Source organism: Panthera uncia (assembly GCF_023721935.1).
Source record: "Panthera uncia isolate 11264 chromosome D3 unlocalized genomic scaffold, Puncia_PCG_1.0 HiC_scaffold_8, whole genome shotgun sequence".
NCBI lineage: Eukaryota > Metazoa > Chordata > Mammalia > Carnivora > Felidae > Panthera > Panthera uncia.
The window spans coordinates 74,576,171-74,593,010 of NW_026057586.1; the positions used below are offsets into that span (position 1 = coordinate 74,576,171).

At 46.2% G+C, this 16,840-nt stretch overlaps 1 protein-coding gene across 1 annotated transcript; it reads left to right on the forward strand.

Annotated features, from left to right (window-relative positions):
• Nucleotides 1-540: 540 nt before the first annotated feature.
• On the forward strand, nt 541-16,840 carry LOC125914077 (2'-5'-oligoadenylate synthase-like protein 2). Its single transcript, XM_049619221.1, has 6 exons — nt 541-1,043; nt 6,791-7,079; nt 8,305-8,480; nt 12,550-12,791; nt 13,271-13,412; nt 14,940-16,840. The coding sequence occupies exons 1-6, from the start codon at nt 846-848 to the stop codon at nt 15,453-15,455; spliced, it is 1,563 nt and encodes a 520-aa protein (XP_049475178.1). The 5' UTR covers nt 541-845; the 3' UTR covers nt 15,456-16,840.

Below are 16,840 nucleotides of genomic sequence, written 5' to 3' on the forward strand. Positions count from 1 at the left end.
CCCCGTGTTGCTGACTCTGGGCTTGGCACTTTGCATGCTTTTCTCCCTCCCACAAAACCTGGAGTGGCCGGTGCAGCCAGAAGTCAGCTTCTCCTGGTCCCTCACCACACCTTAGCATCCGTATTTCCAAAACCCAGTCTCCTCCTCCTAGCCATGGCTTCCCCAGACGTGCCCCATACCTACGATCTCAATGAATGGCCAAATCTTATCCTTGCCGTTAACAAAAAAAAGAGAAGAAAAATCCTCCTGGCATTTTGTTGGCATTTTGTGGAAGGAGTTTGGATGAGGGCGGCTTTGACTTCATAACACCGACCCCGGCAAGTTTTTGCACACCCTGGGGATAAGGGAGACGTTGGCCTGGATGTGAGGAACAAAACGGCAAATGAAGGGTGTGTTTACCTTGGCTCTTAGAAAAGAAAGAGCTCAGTTCATCCTGGGCCTGGCCCTGAGTAGGGAAAGGGTTAACAGAGGCAGGCAGAGAAAAAGGACCCTCAAGAAGGCCCCAGCTCCTGGGGGGGGGGGGGCAGGGAAGGCCAGCACCCTGGGAAACGCTCAAACTGAGAGTCAGTGAGTGATCTCCAGAGGGCGCTCGGCCCCACACTCAGCCCTTTTTTTCCTGATCACGTAAAAACAGAAAGAAAATTACAGCTGAGCAAATTCACTTTCGGTTTCCAAACCCAGTGAGCGAGGCCCGGGAAAGAACCGCCTCTGGGCCTGAGGCCGCCCGAGGAGGAATGGAATGTGTTCCCCCCGTCCTTTAGCCTTCCGGAGAAAGGCTAGACCCCTTACAGGGCAAGGCAGAAGCCCAGAGAATTCACCCCAAGGGGCAGCCTGGTCCTGTAGAGATGGAGCTCTTCCAGAACCTGTATGAGACCCCCGCAGACATGCTGTCCGCCTTTGTGGAGCGGAGCCTTCAGCCCGAGGGGGACTGGAAGGAGGAAGTGAAGGATGCCTGGCAGAGGATCGAACGTTTCTTCAGGGATCGATGCTTCCATGATGAGCTGGTTCTAGACCAGGAAGTCAGGGTGTTAAAGGTGGTGAAGGTGAGCCAGGGGGAACTTGAGTGGGGGACTTGAATCCCAAGCCCTGCGCTTGGAAACCATGTGACCTTGCGGGAGAGGTCATTTCATCTCTGGAAGCCTCATTACCCCCACCCCCCACCCCGTCTTTAACCTAGATTTGTTACAAGGAATAAATGAGTTAAAGCGTGGGTGTAGCAGGATTCTCGCAGAGAGAGTCGCGACACCCAGGCTTTTCTTTACAGGAAGCAACTTTATTCGTGCTGGCACTGATCACTTGGGTTCCTACGGGAAGAAGTGAGCCCCCAATGCCACGTGACGTAGTTTTTCATATATTTTTTACTTTTTTGTCTCCCATATATGGTAACACACAAATATGTAGTCTGGTTGAGTGGTTTCATGTTACAAGGTTGTGAGGGATGTTGTCATATATGCCTATAGCCAGGTTACCTTGAGGTGTTTTTTCCCCCTTAGGGAGGGGACACTACCGCGTGGACAAGTGCTTTTAAACAGTAAATCATCCTATAAATCTGAGGGATGGTAAGGGATGATGATGATTATTTGAGATCAAGCTGGTTGCCAGGGTGGCAGGAAAAATATGGCTAAGCTTGCTGTCTCTCTCAAAATAAATAAATATTTAAAAAAAAAAAATCTACCTAGCAATTAGGAGTACTTAATGGATTAAACGGACTGACCATGTAATTCAACACTCACTTATATCATGGTTTTTCCTGGAAAGTACTAAATTGTAATACAACTTTTAACATACCACCCTAAGTCAAAAGTGCCTTGACCATCAATCAGGCTAGGTTTTGCTAATTTCGCTAGATGAAAGATATCTATGAACCTAAAAAAAAATAATAAAGTAGCCAATTACCTTACCAGCAAAATAAGTTTTTTCAGGAAAAACAAAGAATGACAACTCAACACAGGCCAGCTTTGGCAAAACCATAATAAGCAAGTCCCACCACAAAGTAGAGGAGGAACTTACCGGAAGGAAGAGGAAGGTGGGAGGGATTGTTCTGAAGGAACAGCTGGTCAGAGTAATGAGACTTTCGCATTGGCTGAGTTGCAGGGGTAGTCGGTTCCTTGCAGAAAATGCAAACGTGCATCTTTTGGGGGGGCGGGGCGCTGCAATTGATGTGTCTGTTTACAATTCTGTTGGGGTCTGTAATTGACAATTCCTGCAATTGATATTGAGTGGTACCGCTCCTCCTGCTGGCCTCCCCCTCTGGCCTCAGACCCCATTTTGTGAGGTTTCCCTTAATTTTCATATATCTAAAATTTACTTAAGTAAATCAGGCTTTGCCTTGGGGGTGGTATGGCTGCCAAAGGAAGGACCCGCGGCTTTAAGGAATTTTTTTTTTTTTTTTTAAGAATCTTTAAATAAAGGGTGGAAACCAAAGAGTCAGGGGTGTCACCAGCATAGCAGGAGCTTCCAAAATGGAAATCAAGAATTACAAACTCTCTACTTAAAAAGATACAAACTTTGCACCGCGGGGCTCTGCCTGTTCCACATAGCTGAACTTCCTGGAGGGACTGTGATGTATGCTTTTAGGACCGAAAACCAAAAAAAAAAAAAAAAAGAAAAAAAAAGAAAACCAGAAATGGGACAATATTCTCTGAAGGGTGGGTTTGAAAGTGTTCAAGTATTTTAACATATGTCGCAAAAAGAGCTCTTTCATGAATTTGAAAGTGCTGTGTTTCCATTGGAGATGCACGTTGCATTTTCTACATGTCATTTATGTTACTTCGAATACCCCTGCCCTGAAGTTCCCATTCTCACTTTTAGGGGTATGTGTCAAGTGGAGACTATTTGAAGAAGAAGAAGAAAACAATCACTTTCCCTTTCCCTCTTGTTCTCTCAATGATCTTTATTTCCAGAAGTTTCAATACTCCTGGAATAACTATGCCCCAAGTATTTTGAGCTGTATCAGAAATGCCTAGAAGGAATGTTTATGGAGTTAAACGCCCTGTTTGGATAAACACTGGTAAACCAGCAACTGCAAAAAGGACACACGTTGGTAATGAATGTTTCTGTTTCTATGTGAGGAGGAAGGAAGAGGTTACATTGCACTAATTCAACACTTCCTTCTCTCTGCCTTTCTGGACCTTGGTAAGCACTAGATTTTCTAAGTTGCATCTAGTTTTCCTGATTCCGTCTATCTATATGGTGGTGAGAGTAATGTGACTTTCTTGAGTTACATGTACCGATACCATTGGATTTCCTACCATGAGTGACCTAGAGAGTCTTCTGGGACCAGCAGTAACTTTTGCAAAGATATCCCCTGCAGTGCTTGATCACGGCCATCCTTTGACATCTATATTCTTCCTTGTACTATTCTGTTTCCTCAGGTCAAGGAACCCGATGCCAAAATCAAGGCTACATGGGAACCTGAGATCAAAATTACCTCGTAACTTTTTTAAATTTTTTTTCACATTTATTTATTATTGAACAGACAGAGCTTGAACAGGGGAGGGGCAGAGAAAGGGAGACACAGAATCTGAAGCAGGCTCCAGGCTCTGAACTGTCAGCACAGAGCCCAATGCGGGGCTCGAACCTGTGAACCTCAAGATCATGACCTGAGCTGAAGTCGGCCACTTAACCAGCTGAGCCACCCAGGCGCCCCAGCCTCATGTGATTTAAAAAAAAAAAATTTTTTTTTGTAGATTTATTTATTTTTGGTAGAGAGAGACAGAGCACAAGTGGGGGAGGGGCAGAGAGAGAAGGAGGCATGGAATCAGAAGCAGCCTCCAGGCCCGGAGCTGTCAACACAGAGCCTGACAAGGGGCTCGAACTCACGGGCTCAAACTCACAAACCGCGAGATCATGACCTGAGCCTAAGTCAGATGCTTAACCGACTGAGCCACCCAGGCGCCCCTCATGATTTTTTTTAACGTTTATTTTTGAGAGAAGGAGAGAGAGACAGAGCGCGAGCAGAAGGGCAGAGAGTGAGAGAGGGAGACACAGAATCTGAAGCAGGCTCCAAGCTGTCAGCACAGAGCCTGATGTGGGGCTCGAACCCACGAACCGCGAGATCATGACCTGAGCTGAGGTCGGACGCTTAACCGACTGAGCCACCCAGGCGCCCCATGATTTTTAAAAATTATACAAGTAATTTCTGGCACCAACCTAGATGAAGTAAGGCTCTTACAAACTCTCACACAAATTATAGCTAAAACTCTGGACAGACATCAAAAAACAAGTGTTTAAGAACTCTGAAAAGTAAACAACATTAGGCCGATTTGGGACCGAAGTCAAAACTCAAATAACAACCTGTAACAAAGGTGGTTATAGTGGAGCAAACTAGCAGTACATGGAACAACAGGGATGGATGTCAAAAGCACTGTGCTCAGTGAAAACAAAAAAAGCCGGCTTCTAAAAAGTCCCATACAGTACAATTGCCTTTGTGTCCTTCTTGAAATGACAGCATTATGGAAATGGAAAACAAATTAGTGGTTTCTAGGGTTTAGAGATGGGGGGGGGCAGGTGGTTAGGTCTCTAAAAGAGCAGAAGGAGGAAATACAATGAGATAGTTCTGTATCCTGATTTCAGTGGTGATTGTAGGAATCTACACATGCGTAAAATGTCTTAGAACTATGTGCCTTGCATCGATGTTGATTTCCTGGCTATATTTAGATAAGGTGTGATCGTTGGGAGGAAACTGCAGACCTGTCTAAACTATTTTCCTGCATACCTGTAGTTATTTCAAAATAAAAATCAATTTATTGTGCGGGGGAGAAGGGCCAGCCCCCTTCCCTGCCTACTGAAGGAGACCCCCAGATCCCCCTTCCTCAGAGCACATGTTCATTTCAGCACTGTTTACCCAGCCAAGGAGCAGAGACAGCCCCTCAGACGTAGCAACAACCCCTGGAATTTGGGAGTCTTTATTTTTCTTTTAATGTTTATGTATTTATTTTTGAGAGAGCGATAGAGAGTGAGTAGAGGAGGAGCAGAGAGGCCACAGAATCCCAAGCAGGCTCCACGCGGTCAGGACAGAGCTCGACGTGTGGCTCAAACCCACAAACCGTGAGATCATGACCTGAGCCGAAACCAAGAGTCAGACGCTAAACCAACTGAGCCACCCAAGCTCCCCGAAAACTGAGTCTTTAAAAATAACATTCCCCAGGACAGGGGAACAAATAAATAAACTTTATTTAAATATATATATATTTATACATAAGTGTGTGTGTGTGTATATATATACATACATAAGTATATATATACATATTTATACATAAGTGTATACATATATATGTGTGTGTATATATATATATATATATATATATATATATAAACTTAACAATATATATAACATTCCATAGGACAGTGGCTGCCTTTCCACACTTTGGCGGAAGAGAACACATTTTCTCCTTCTCTTGTTGAGGTTTCTTTTGACCAAATATTAAGAACATGTAGTTTTCTAGTTCATTCCCTGCAACTGCATCGGCACTAAGTAGGGGGAAAGGACAAGGCCAGAGGAAGATCATTTGCAGGTGAGCTAAGGGCAGGCAGGACTTTCCGTCCTCAGTCCCCCTCCAGTAGGGGGACCCCATCCTCACTTTGTACCCGGATTTTGATGCTTGTCCATGACATCCGAATTCCTTTTCCCTGCTTCTTTCTTTTCCAGGAAAGATTTATTTAAAAAAAATTTTTTTAATGTTTATTTAATTTTGAGAGAGACAGACTGACAAACAGAGCGTGAGTGGGGGAGAGGCAGAGAGAGAGGTGGGGGGAGACGCAGAATCTGAAGCGGGCTTCAGGCTCTGAGCTGTCAGTACAGAGTCTGACGTGGGGCTTGAACTAACAAACGGCGACATCATGAGGCTCCCCCAGAAGGAGAGATTTGTGATGCATCTTTCAAGGCTACCGCTGTGCCTTGTTCTATGAACACATATGTTACCTACACACTGGAATTTCCAGCATCCCTGCATACCCACACATCCGCACACACAAAGTCCAAAAAATGTATTTGTGCATACGCACACAAAACATATGTACAAAATACATACGTAAGAGTATGGTTGTCTAGGCCAGAGCTGTCCAATAGAACTTTCCCGGTGATGGAAATGTTCTACACATGTGCCCCCCAATGTAATCATCACTCTCTGTGGGCGGCTGTTGAGCACTTGAAGTGAGGCTGGTGTGACTATGAAACTGAATTTATAAATTTCATTTCATTTAAATTTAAGTAGCCACAGGGGCACCCGGGTGGCTCAGTTGGTTGAGCGTCTGACTTCGGCTCAGGTCATGATCTCACAGTTGGTGGGTTTGAGCCCCACATCATCGGGCTCTGTGCTGACAGCTCAGAGCCTGGAGCCTGCTTCGGATTCTGTGTCTCCCTCTCTCTCTCTCTCTCTGCCCCTCCCCCACTCATACTCTGTCTCTCAAAAATAAACATACATTAAATTTAAGCAGCCACATGTGGCTCTTGGCTACCATGTTGGACGGCACGCAGTTAGGCATCGAACATCTCTGGAATGAGCTAGAAGAAGCTGGTAACTGTGGGGGCCTCTGCAGAAGGAGCTTAGGGCCTGAGGTACAGGAGGGTTTTACGTTTCGTTTATATTCTTTGAACTGTTTATCATGTACTTAATTTTTCTAAATGAATGAAAAGACGTGGTCGGCAAAGGCCACCATGTACGGAGGAAACCAGGAGCTCCTTTTGGTACCTGTGTAGACAGCCTAACATGAGGCCCCTGGCTTCACCCCAGCCTCAAAGCTTCAGTCCCCAGGGGAGGTGAAGCTCCAACATTACTGTCCTCCCCAGGGTGGATCCTCCGGGAAGGGAACGACGCTGAACTACAGCTCCGATGTGGACCTGGTCTTGTTCCTGAGCTGCTTCCCCAGCTTCCAAGACCAGGCAGAACACCGTGCATCTGTCATCAGTTTCATCGAGAAGAGACTGACTCAGTATGGCAGGAGCCTGGCCTACAGCATCACCATGGTCCCGCAGAGAGAGACGAACAGGGTCCCCCGCTCCCTGTCCTTCCACGTCCAGGCCAGGAAGAACAGTGAAGCCATTGGAGTGGATGTGCTCCCAGCCTATGACGCTCTAAGTAAAGACAACAATGGGGCGGGGCCAGAGAAACTAGGCAGGGGCCCTCCACCAACCTGGCCTTGGGGGAGGTTTGGGAAAGTGGAAGCCAGAGCGGGGAGAGTGGAGTTTGCCTTTTTTTCCCTGAAGGGCTGGGACTGGAGCTATACCTTGAAGATTAATTCCTTCCATAAACTCATGTGTTTCCACGTCCCGCTGCCGGGGAGCTAGGGAACTTCTGGATTCCCACCCAACCCAGGGAGGAGACTCTTCTCTGACCTTCTGGGAAACACCAGGGCAAGTAGGCACTTCAGGGTCTTTGGAGTTAGATTGGAATCTTTTTTTTCATGTTTCTTTATTTTTGACAGAGAGAACATGAGCAGGGGAGGGGCAGAGAGAGAGGGGGGGACAGAAGATCCCAAGAGGGCTCTGCAATGATAGTAGCAAGCCCGACACGGGGTTCGAACTCACCAACCATGAGATCATGACCTGAGCCAAAGCCGGTCTCTCAACCAACCGAGCCACCCAGGCGCCCCTAGGTCGGAATCATTCTTAAAGACAGGGCTCTTGGGGCATCTGGGTGGCTCAGTGGGTTAAGCGGCCAACTCTTGATTTTGGCTCAGGTCATGATCTCACGGTTTGTGAGATCAAGCCCCAAGGCAGACTGTGTGCTGACAGTGTGGAGCCTGCTTGGGATTCTCTCTCTACCTCTCTCTCTGCCCACACACTCGCAAGTGTGTGCTCTCCCTCTCTCGAAATAAATAAATAAACTTAACAAACAAACCAGGGCTCTTAATGTCTTCAAATTTTGGCACTAAGACTTACTAACTATACGACCTTGAGCAAGCTATCTAACACCTCCAAGACTCAATATACCAACCTGCCAAATGGCATAATGTCAGGTTGAACCATAGGAAATTGACAACATTTGACCACGCTTGAGCCTCAAAAAGGGCACTCCCTATGGTTCCACTTAATTTTACCTGCTGCATGGAGCTGTTCTAAGGATTCCGTGAGCTTCACCCAGTGTCTGACTCATGCTAAGTCTTTGGTCAATGGGAGCTCTTTAAAATCTATGTGACTTTTGAGGGGGCCACCAAACCCTCTAAGCTTCCGTTGGAAAATGGGAAACATAATGCTGTTCGTGCAGGAGACAATTCGTGTCCACTGGCTACCTCGTGGTTTTATTTCCCATCTTCCTCTCCTCAAAGAGTGGATTTTCTCACACAGGTTCTTTTGTCTCCCAGGAAATTTTTGCCCGGACTCGAAACCACCTCCGGAAATCTATGAAGATTTGATAACCAGTGGCGGCCACCCTGGGGAGTTCTCGCCAAGCTTCACAGAGTTGCAGAGGCACTTTGTGAAAAGTCGCCCTGTCAAGCTGAAGAACCTTCTGCGACTGATGAAACATTGGTACCTGCAGGTGTGGGGCTGGGCTGCCGGGCTGGGAGGTGCAGGGACAACAAGGAGGGCAGGTACACCCTAACATTTTTTTTTTTTTTAAGAGAAAAAGATGGAAACAAGCCATCTCAGAATAGAGCTAAATAGGGACACCTGGGTGACTCAGTCGATTAAGCGTCCGACTTCGGCTCAGGTCACCATCTTGTAGTTCGTGAGTTCGAGCCCCACATTGGGCTCTGTGCCCCAGCTCAGAGCCTGGAGCCTGCTTTGAATTCTGCGTCTCCCTCTCTCTCTGCCCCTCCCTGCCTCTGTCTCGCAAAAAACAAATAAATACTTTTAAAAAATTAAAAAAAAAGAATAGAGCTAAATAGTGTAGGCAGGTGATGTAATTGGAAACTGAATTGTAGGGAGTTGGACAGCATTTTGCATTATTGTGGCTGTTCTTTGGTGTTGCTCTATTCTGTTAACTTTTTTTTTTTTTTTTTTTTTTTTTTTTACATCCGAGTTAGTTAGCATATAGTGCAACAAAGATTCCAGGAGTAGATTCCTTAATGCCCCTTACCCATTTAGCCCATCCCCCCTCCCACAATCCCTCCCATAACTCTCTGTTTGTTCTCCATATTTAAGAGTCTCTTCTGTTTTGTCCCCTTCACTGTTTTTATATTATTTTTGTTTCCCTTCCCTTATGTTCATCCGTTTTGTCTCTTGAAGTCCTCCTATGAGTGAAGTCATATGATTTTAGTCTTTCTCTGACCAATTTCACTTAGCATAATACCCTCCAGTTCCATCCACGTAGTTGCAAATGGCAAGATTTCATTCTTTTTGCCGACTAATACCCCATTGTACATATATACCACATCTTCTTTATCCATTCATCCATCGATGGACATTTGGGCTCTTTCCATACTTTGGCTATTGTTGATAGTGCTGCTATAAACATTGGGGTGCATGTGTCCCTTCGAAACAGCACACCTATATCCCTTGGATAGGTACCTAGTAGTGCAATTGCTGGGTCGTAGAGTAGTTCTATTTTTCATTTTTTGAAGAACCTCCATACTGTCTTCCAGAGTGGCTGCACCAGTTTGCATTCCCACCAACAATGCAAAAGAGATCCTCTTTCTCTGCATCCCCGCCAACATCTGTTGTTGCCAGAGTTGGTAATGTTAGCCGTTCTGACAGGTGTGAGGTGGTGTCTCATTGTGGTTTTGATTTGTATTTGCCTGATGATGAGTGACGTTGAGCATCTTTTCATGTGTCTGTTGGCCATCTGGATGTCTTCTTTGAAGAAGTGTCTATTCAAGTCTTTTGCCCATTTCTTCCCTGGGTTATTTGTTTTTTGGGTTTTGAGTTTGATAAGTTCTTTATAGATTTTGGATACTAACCCTTTATCTGATATGTCGTTTGCAATTATCTTCTCCCATTCCGTCAGTTGCCTTTTAGTTTTGCTGATTGTTGCCTTCTCTGTGCAGATATTCTCTTAACTTCTAACGCACCGTGCCTTGGTCACAGCCTCTTGGTTTCTAAAGGACAATTAAATGGTTCCTGACATGCACACATGTGATTTTCCACAGGCTTCAGACCTCAGGCATTTCATACAACAGTAAGAAGAAAGCTACCACGTATCAACCTTTTTTTTTTTTTAATTTTTTTAACGTTTATTCATTTTTTGAGAGAGAGAGACAGAGTGTGCGCAGGGGAGGGGCGGAGAGAGAGGGAGACACAGAATCCGAAGCAGGCTCCAGGCTCTGAGCTGTCAGCACAGAGTCCGACGCGGGGCTCAAACCCACAAACCGTGAGATCATGACCTAAGCCAAAGTCAGACGCTTCACCGACTGAGCCACCCAGGCGCCCCGCTATGTATCAACCATTAATTGTCTGCCGTGGTCTATGCTGAGTGCTCTGCATATTTTTTTCTCAGTCTTTCCAACAGCACTGTAATGTATGTATTTTTCATTAGCCCCATTTCGGGGATGAAAAAGCCAAGGCTCAAGGGCTAAAGTTGGGCTGAGATTTGAACACAAAGGTGCCTGCCTGTGTGCTCTTAATCAACAATGCCACCTGGCTTTTTACAATAATAATTTATTTCATGGGGCTCCTGGGTGGCTCAGTCGGTTAAGTGTCCAACTCTTGATCTCTGCTCAGGTCGTGATCTCATGGTTCATGGGTTTGAGCCTCGCATCAGGCTCTGCACTGGCAGTGTAGGGGGTGCTTAGGATTCTCTCTCCCTCTCTCTCTGCTCTTCCCCCGCTCTCTCACTCTCTCTCTCTTTCAAAATAAATTAAAAACATTTAAAATAATAATAATTTTTTTCATAATCATAATTTTCATAATAACAATTATTTTTTCTGATTATTTGTATGTTACATTGGGCTCATGAAAAATTCAAGTGATGAAAAAAAAAGCATAAGAGAGAAGGCAAAATTTACATGAAATGCGGGGTGCTTGGGTGGCTCAGATGGTTGAGTGTCCGACCTCGGCTCAGGTCATGGTCTCACAGTTCCTGGGTTCGAGCCCCACATCGGGCTCTGTGCTGTCAGCTCAAAGCCTTGAGCCTGCTTCAGATTCTGTGTGTTTCTCTTTGCCCCTCCCCCACTCATGCTCTGTCTCTCTCTCAAAAATATATAAACATTAAAAAAAAATCTGTTAAATTTACATGAGATGTGTGAGATGATACTAATAACATTTTTGGAGACTATGCCTTACGCCCCTCTTTGTATCTGTGTTCACACAGCTCATGCCTGGAGCTTACTTAAGTGGAATCCTATCACGTGTACTCTTTCTATGGTGCACTCTTTACAAAAACGCATTTGCTTACGGACCTTTGGAGTTGAACTTTGGGGACTTAACCTGTTCATGTATTTTGCATCTTCTCCCACTGGGACATTTTCTTATCAATTGAAAGACCTTCTTGTAAATATTTACCATTATTTCTCATGTGTTGCAAATATTTTTACCAATCGACCGCTCCTCTGTGGACCTTAGTTATCGTATCTTTGGCAATACAATTATTTCTAATTTTTACACTACACAAGCAGGGCTGACTTTTCTGGGTTGTCGTTTTTCTATCTTGCTGGCAGTGTGTAGGTGGTCTTTTAATTTTCTTCTCATATGTCTCATATATATTTTTTACTCCATTTGCAATCTATTTTGGTATTTGGTGTGACAGTGGGACCATCTTTATTTTCTTCCAAATTGGCTGACAAGTTACGCCAGCATCATTTGTTGGATTATGCGTTTTTTTCCCATTGTTCATCACCCTTACCGGTTGTTAAATTTCTGTATCCACTGGGCACTCTGTTCTGTTACACTTGGCTACGGTTTATACTGACACCAAAAACACACCATTTGGGGGACAACTGCTTTCTAAGTCATATCTGAGAAAACAAATACCAACCTCTCTGTTTTTCTTTTTCATAATTTTCTTGGGTCTCCTAAGCATTTATTCCTGTATTTGAATCTTAAGATCCTTTTTCTCCCACTAGAAAACACCAGTGGGATGCTAATTGTAATTACAATACATTTCTAAATTAATTTTTGAGGAACTGAAAATTTCCCATGATTACACCTTCTCTATCTTTCAGTTTGTTCCGATTTTGTTGTATGTTTTCAGTGTGTCGATGTGTTTTTGTTTTTATTTGGCTCCCATATACACTATATTATATGGCCTCCCCCATTCCAACTCACTGGCCCAGAAGGTCCATGAGAGGCCTCGGTTTCCTCTTTCGTTGAAATTTTGATGGCCCCAGGACATAATCCATCTAGAGCCCAAGCTGCTGGGCTCATTTCAGGTTTCATGGATGTGCTACATAATCCAGATGTAAAATGGAGTTGACAAAATAGTTATTTCATTTCTTTATTTTTATGCAAGCTCTATACCCAACATGGGGCTTGAACTCACAACCCTAAGATCAAGAGTCAGTGCTCCACTGGCTGACCCAGCCAGGCACCCCTGAAGTTGACAGAATGTTACTGGGACCTGGAAGCAGAACTGGAAACTCCCAGTTGCCAGGGTAGCAATCTCATATCCATTCTCTCTGTCTCTCTCCCTCCTTCCCTCTCTCTTTCCCTCTCCCCACCCCTCAACCCTGCAGTACTTGAAACCTAAATATCGAAACAAAGCATTGCCCGCAAAGTACGCGCTGGAGCTACTGACCATCTACGCCTGGGAAATAGGTACAGATGAAAGTGAGAACTTCAACCTGGATGAAGGGTTTAGAGCCGTGATGGAACTCCTCATAGATTATGAAGACATCTGCGTCTATTGGACCAAGTACTATGATTTCCAAAATGAGACTGTCAGAATCTACATCAAACAACAGTTGAAGGAATGCAGGTGAGTGTTACTTTCGGCTGCAAGGAATAGAAAGCCCAACTCATGCGAGTTTCAAAATAAGGGGAACTTACTGGCTTTTGTAACTGAGAAGTCCAGAGATGAATGGAGCTTCAGGTGTGATGTGATCCAGATGTTCACTATGTCCTCAGGGTCCCATCCTGTGAAATCTGCCCTTCCCGGGGAGGTTTACCTTGGAATTCAGGCTCATCTCTTCATGACTTCCATCTTTTCTAGTCTTCTCATCTGAACTCCTTCCTTCCACTGCAAGAGGGAGTACGCCTTTGTGCTAGGATTCTAAGCAAAACCCCCGAGGCTCACTCTGATTGGGTTACAGTTTGTAACCTAATCCAATCAGGAACCGAGAACTTGAGCTTGCAGGAAGGCTTCCCTTCACACAAGCATGTACGATCCCATAGACTTGAGTGACAGAGGCCAGGATCCTAAGTGTGATGGAGATCCACTCCCTTTCTCTCTCCCAGGCCAGTGATCCTGGACCCAGCTGACCCTACCAACAACCTGGGAAAGGAAAAGAGATGGGACCTGGTGGCCAGAGAGGCTGCTCACTGCCTGAGGCAGGCCTGCTGTAGGAATGAAGACCCCAGCCAGGGCTGGCATGTACAGGTACAGTCCCTGTCCCCAACCCCCAGTCATGATTCAATGATGACCGCATGTCAACTCCCCAAGAATCCCCTCAAGGGGCACCTGGGTGGCTCAGGTCATGCATGATCTTGCGGTTCATGAGTTTGAGCCCCTCTGAGCTGTCAGCACAGAGCCTGCAGCCTGCTTCTGATTCTGTGTCTCCTTCTCTGTCTGCCCCTCCCCTGCTTAAACTCTGTCTCTGTCTCTCTTTCTCTCTCTCTCTCTCTCTCTCTCTCAAAAAAAAAAGCACTTAAGAGAGAGAGAGAGAGAGAGAGAGAGAGAGAGAGAGGGATCAGGGCACCTGGGTGGCTTGGTCGGTTAAGCGTCCAACTCTTGGTTTCAGCTCAAGTCACGATGTCACCGTTCATGAGTTCAAGCCCCACATCGGGCTCCGTGCTGACAGTGCAGAGCCTGCTAAGGATTCTCTCTCTCCCTCTCTCTGTCCCTCCCCCACTCACTGTCTCTATCTCTCTCCAAATAAGTTAATACGTTTAAAACTTTTTTTAACATTAATAAAAAAGAAAAAAATGTAAAAAAAAAAAAAAAAAGAAAGAGAAAGAGACTTAATAGACGCAACCAAAACAGTCAGTGAGGAACATAGGATTTGACCACAGACAACGGTACCAGTGGTGAAGGCCCCTGGGCACAGCTTTTCCTGCACCATCATAGCAGTCTTGGGTCTGAACACTACATAGGAATCCAGGCTTCAAAGACCCGGACTATTAGCTCATCTGAGAGCTAATCTCCCCAACCTGCCACTCCCAGAGAAATCTTGTTGCCCCTCCCACCTGTCACATCTCGCGGGAAAATTCTGAGGCTGGCCTCAAAGGCAGATCTGCGTAACCATCTAACATAAACTCCAAACCAGGATATTTTTGAGGATGAGATGGGGTGAGGCTAATTATGCCAGGACAAGGCACATACACCTGGACTGCCCTAGACCAACAGGAACATCGGGTCACCCTGGATTAACAGCTGTGTCATGCATGATGCAGTGAATGAAAGTACCGTAGTTTTTATGACCACTACCCACCCTACTGAAAGATTCTTTAGGCTGCTCCCAGACTTTTGCCATAACAGTGAATATCCTTGAACATATGGCCCGGTGCCTGACATCTGTTAGGTTATTTAACCTAGAACAACCCTATGATGCACCTGTGGGGTAGGCGCAAATGTTATCCCCGTGTGACAGGTGGGGACTCTCAATAATGCCACACAGGAAGAGTGGCTCTTTGGAGAACGGTTGCCACTTGTTACTCTGATCAGGGTGAGTCACAGGACAGAGGGTGACCCAGTGGTCCTGTAAGCCTAGGGCGACCGAATGTTCTGTTTTGCCTGGGACAGTCCTGGTTTATACCCGTTGGCTGCGATAATCATCGATAGCCCCTTTTTCTACTCCAAGTGTCTTGGTAGGCGATACATCATATCATCGGTAGACAAGAAGAGGAGGATTTGGAGGCAACAGCCACGACCATCACATATCCTTGTCTGCTCCTCCTTCCCTTCCAGCCAGCAAGAGAGGTCCAGGTGATGGTGAAAAAGACAGGAGAGGAGGCCTGGATATTGTCGGTGGACCCCTACAGTCCCATCTGGAAGATGAAAACGGAGATCAAGAGGACGTTTGGCCTCAGAGGGGAACAGCGTCTCTCCTTCCAGGAGCCGGGAGGGGAACGGCAGCTGCTCAGTAGCCAGCGGACGTTAGCCCGTTACGGGATCTTCTCTAAGGTTAGCATCCGGGTGCTGGAGACCTTCCCTCCCGAGATCCAGGTCTTCGTGAAGAACTCTAGCGGCCAGAGCAAGCCTTATGCCATCCACCCTGACGACTCTATCTATGCCTTGAAAGAGAAGATTGAGGAGGCTGAAGGACCTTACGTGGAGGATCAGATACTAAAGTTCCAGAATCGGAAACTGAGGAATCACTGCAGCCTCTCAGACCTGCAGATCAAAGACTGTGACACCATCATGCTCATTAGGAGAAGCCACAGGCCCCTAGGAGTGCCCACGGTCGGGTTGTACATGATTTAGACTTCTATGGCCCTCTTCCCCCACCCACCCCCTTCTACCCAGGCCACTGCGATTTTCTGAAGCATAAATATGAATAGACCCTTCCCCTGCATGAAGTCCTCCAATGGCCCTATTACCTATGTAATAAAGTTCAAGTTCTTTTGCTTGGCATTCAAGGTCCTTGACAATTTAGCCCTTGCTTACCTCTTAATCTCGCCTCACCACTCTCAAAACACACCAGATGTGCCCAAACCCTTGCATCTCCAGAGCACTGAATGCCGGATCATACCTCCATGACTGTGAATCAACTATTCCTTTCCCCATGCTTTCGTCTTTCAACACGCACATCTCTAAGTCAATCTCCAAGTGTGGACCCCAGACCAGCAGAATTGGCATATCCCCTGGGAACATCTTAGAAATGAGATTTCTCAACAACTATGTCAGATTCACCCGAGCCAGTTCTTGGTGGTGGGACTCAGCCACCTGTGTCTTAACAAGCCTTCCAAGTCATTTTCTGCCCCTACACCCAGGTCAGACCTTCCGTGAAAGCACTTGGGACCCTCATTGTGTTCCCATGTGGGGATCATAAGTCTCCCTGATTTAAAGAGACTTGACAAGAGCTTTATTCCTGTGTCCCCGTGGTCTAGAATGCTTGCTGGCCTGATGTACGTGTTCAGCACGTACTTGCTGAACAAACAGACGAACCAAAGAATGACTTTGAATTCTTCCCTATTATCTTCCTGACGGTCTCAAGCCAGTTCTGTTTTGGAGACCACGTGGTTTGGAATGCTCCCCCACCCGTCCCCCAGCTACGTCTCATTCTTTGAGATTGCCCATTCTCCCCCATACAAGCCCGGTGCTGGAGTCATAGACCATTCCATGCTCCTACCCAATAGCTTCACTCATCTGTCCAAACCCAACCACGCAAAGGAATCAGCTGACCCAGCATAGAATCCATCTATTGGCTCTACTTCGCCTATCAGATTTTGAGTCCTGGTGGGTGGGACCAGTTCCCAGTATAGTTAAATAAGGGTGGACATCTAAGCAGAAATGCAGTCAGAACAGATCAGCCTCAGCTCAAGTCTACAGGTGAGTAAAAAGACACCCCTCCACGCAGACAATGGAGCACTGGAGCCACGCATAGCAAGAGAGAATCCAAAGCCCTTACACAGGCCCAGGGAGAGACACTGCGGGGGGTGCTGTTAGACCTGCCCTTTTAAAAAAATCGGGCGCCTGGGTGGCTCAGTCGGTTGAACGTCTGACTTCGGCTCAGGTCATGATCTCACGGTTCGTGGGTTCGAGCCCCGCGTCGGGCTCTGTGCTGACAGCTCAGAGCCTGGAGCCTGTTTCAGATTCTGTGTCTCCCTCTCTCTCTGCCCCTCCCCCACTTGCAGTCTGTCTCTCTC

Coding starts and splice junctions, on each gene's coding strand:
- LOC125914077 (XM_049619221.1), top strand. CDS start 846: ATGGAGCTCTTCCAGAACCTGTATGAGACCCCCGCAGACATGCTGTCC. Junction 7,080..8,304: donor CCCAGCCTATGACGCTCTAA/GTAAAGACAACA, acceptor TTTGTCTCCCAG/GAAATTTTTGCCCGGACTCG. Junction 13,413..14,939: donor GCCAGGGCTGGCATGTACAG/GTACAGTCCCTG, acceptor CTTCCCTTCCAG/CCAGCAAGAGAGGTCCAGGT.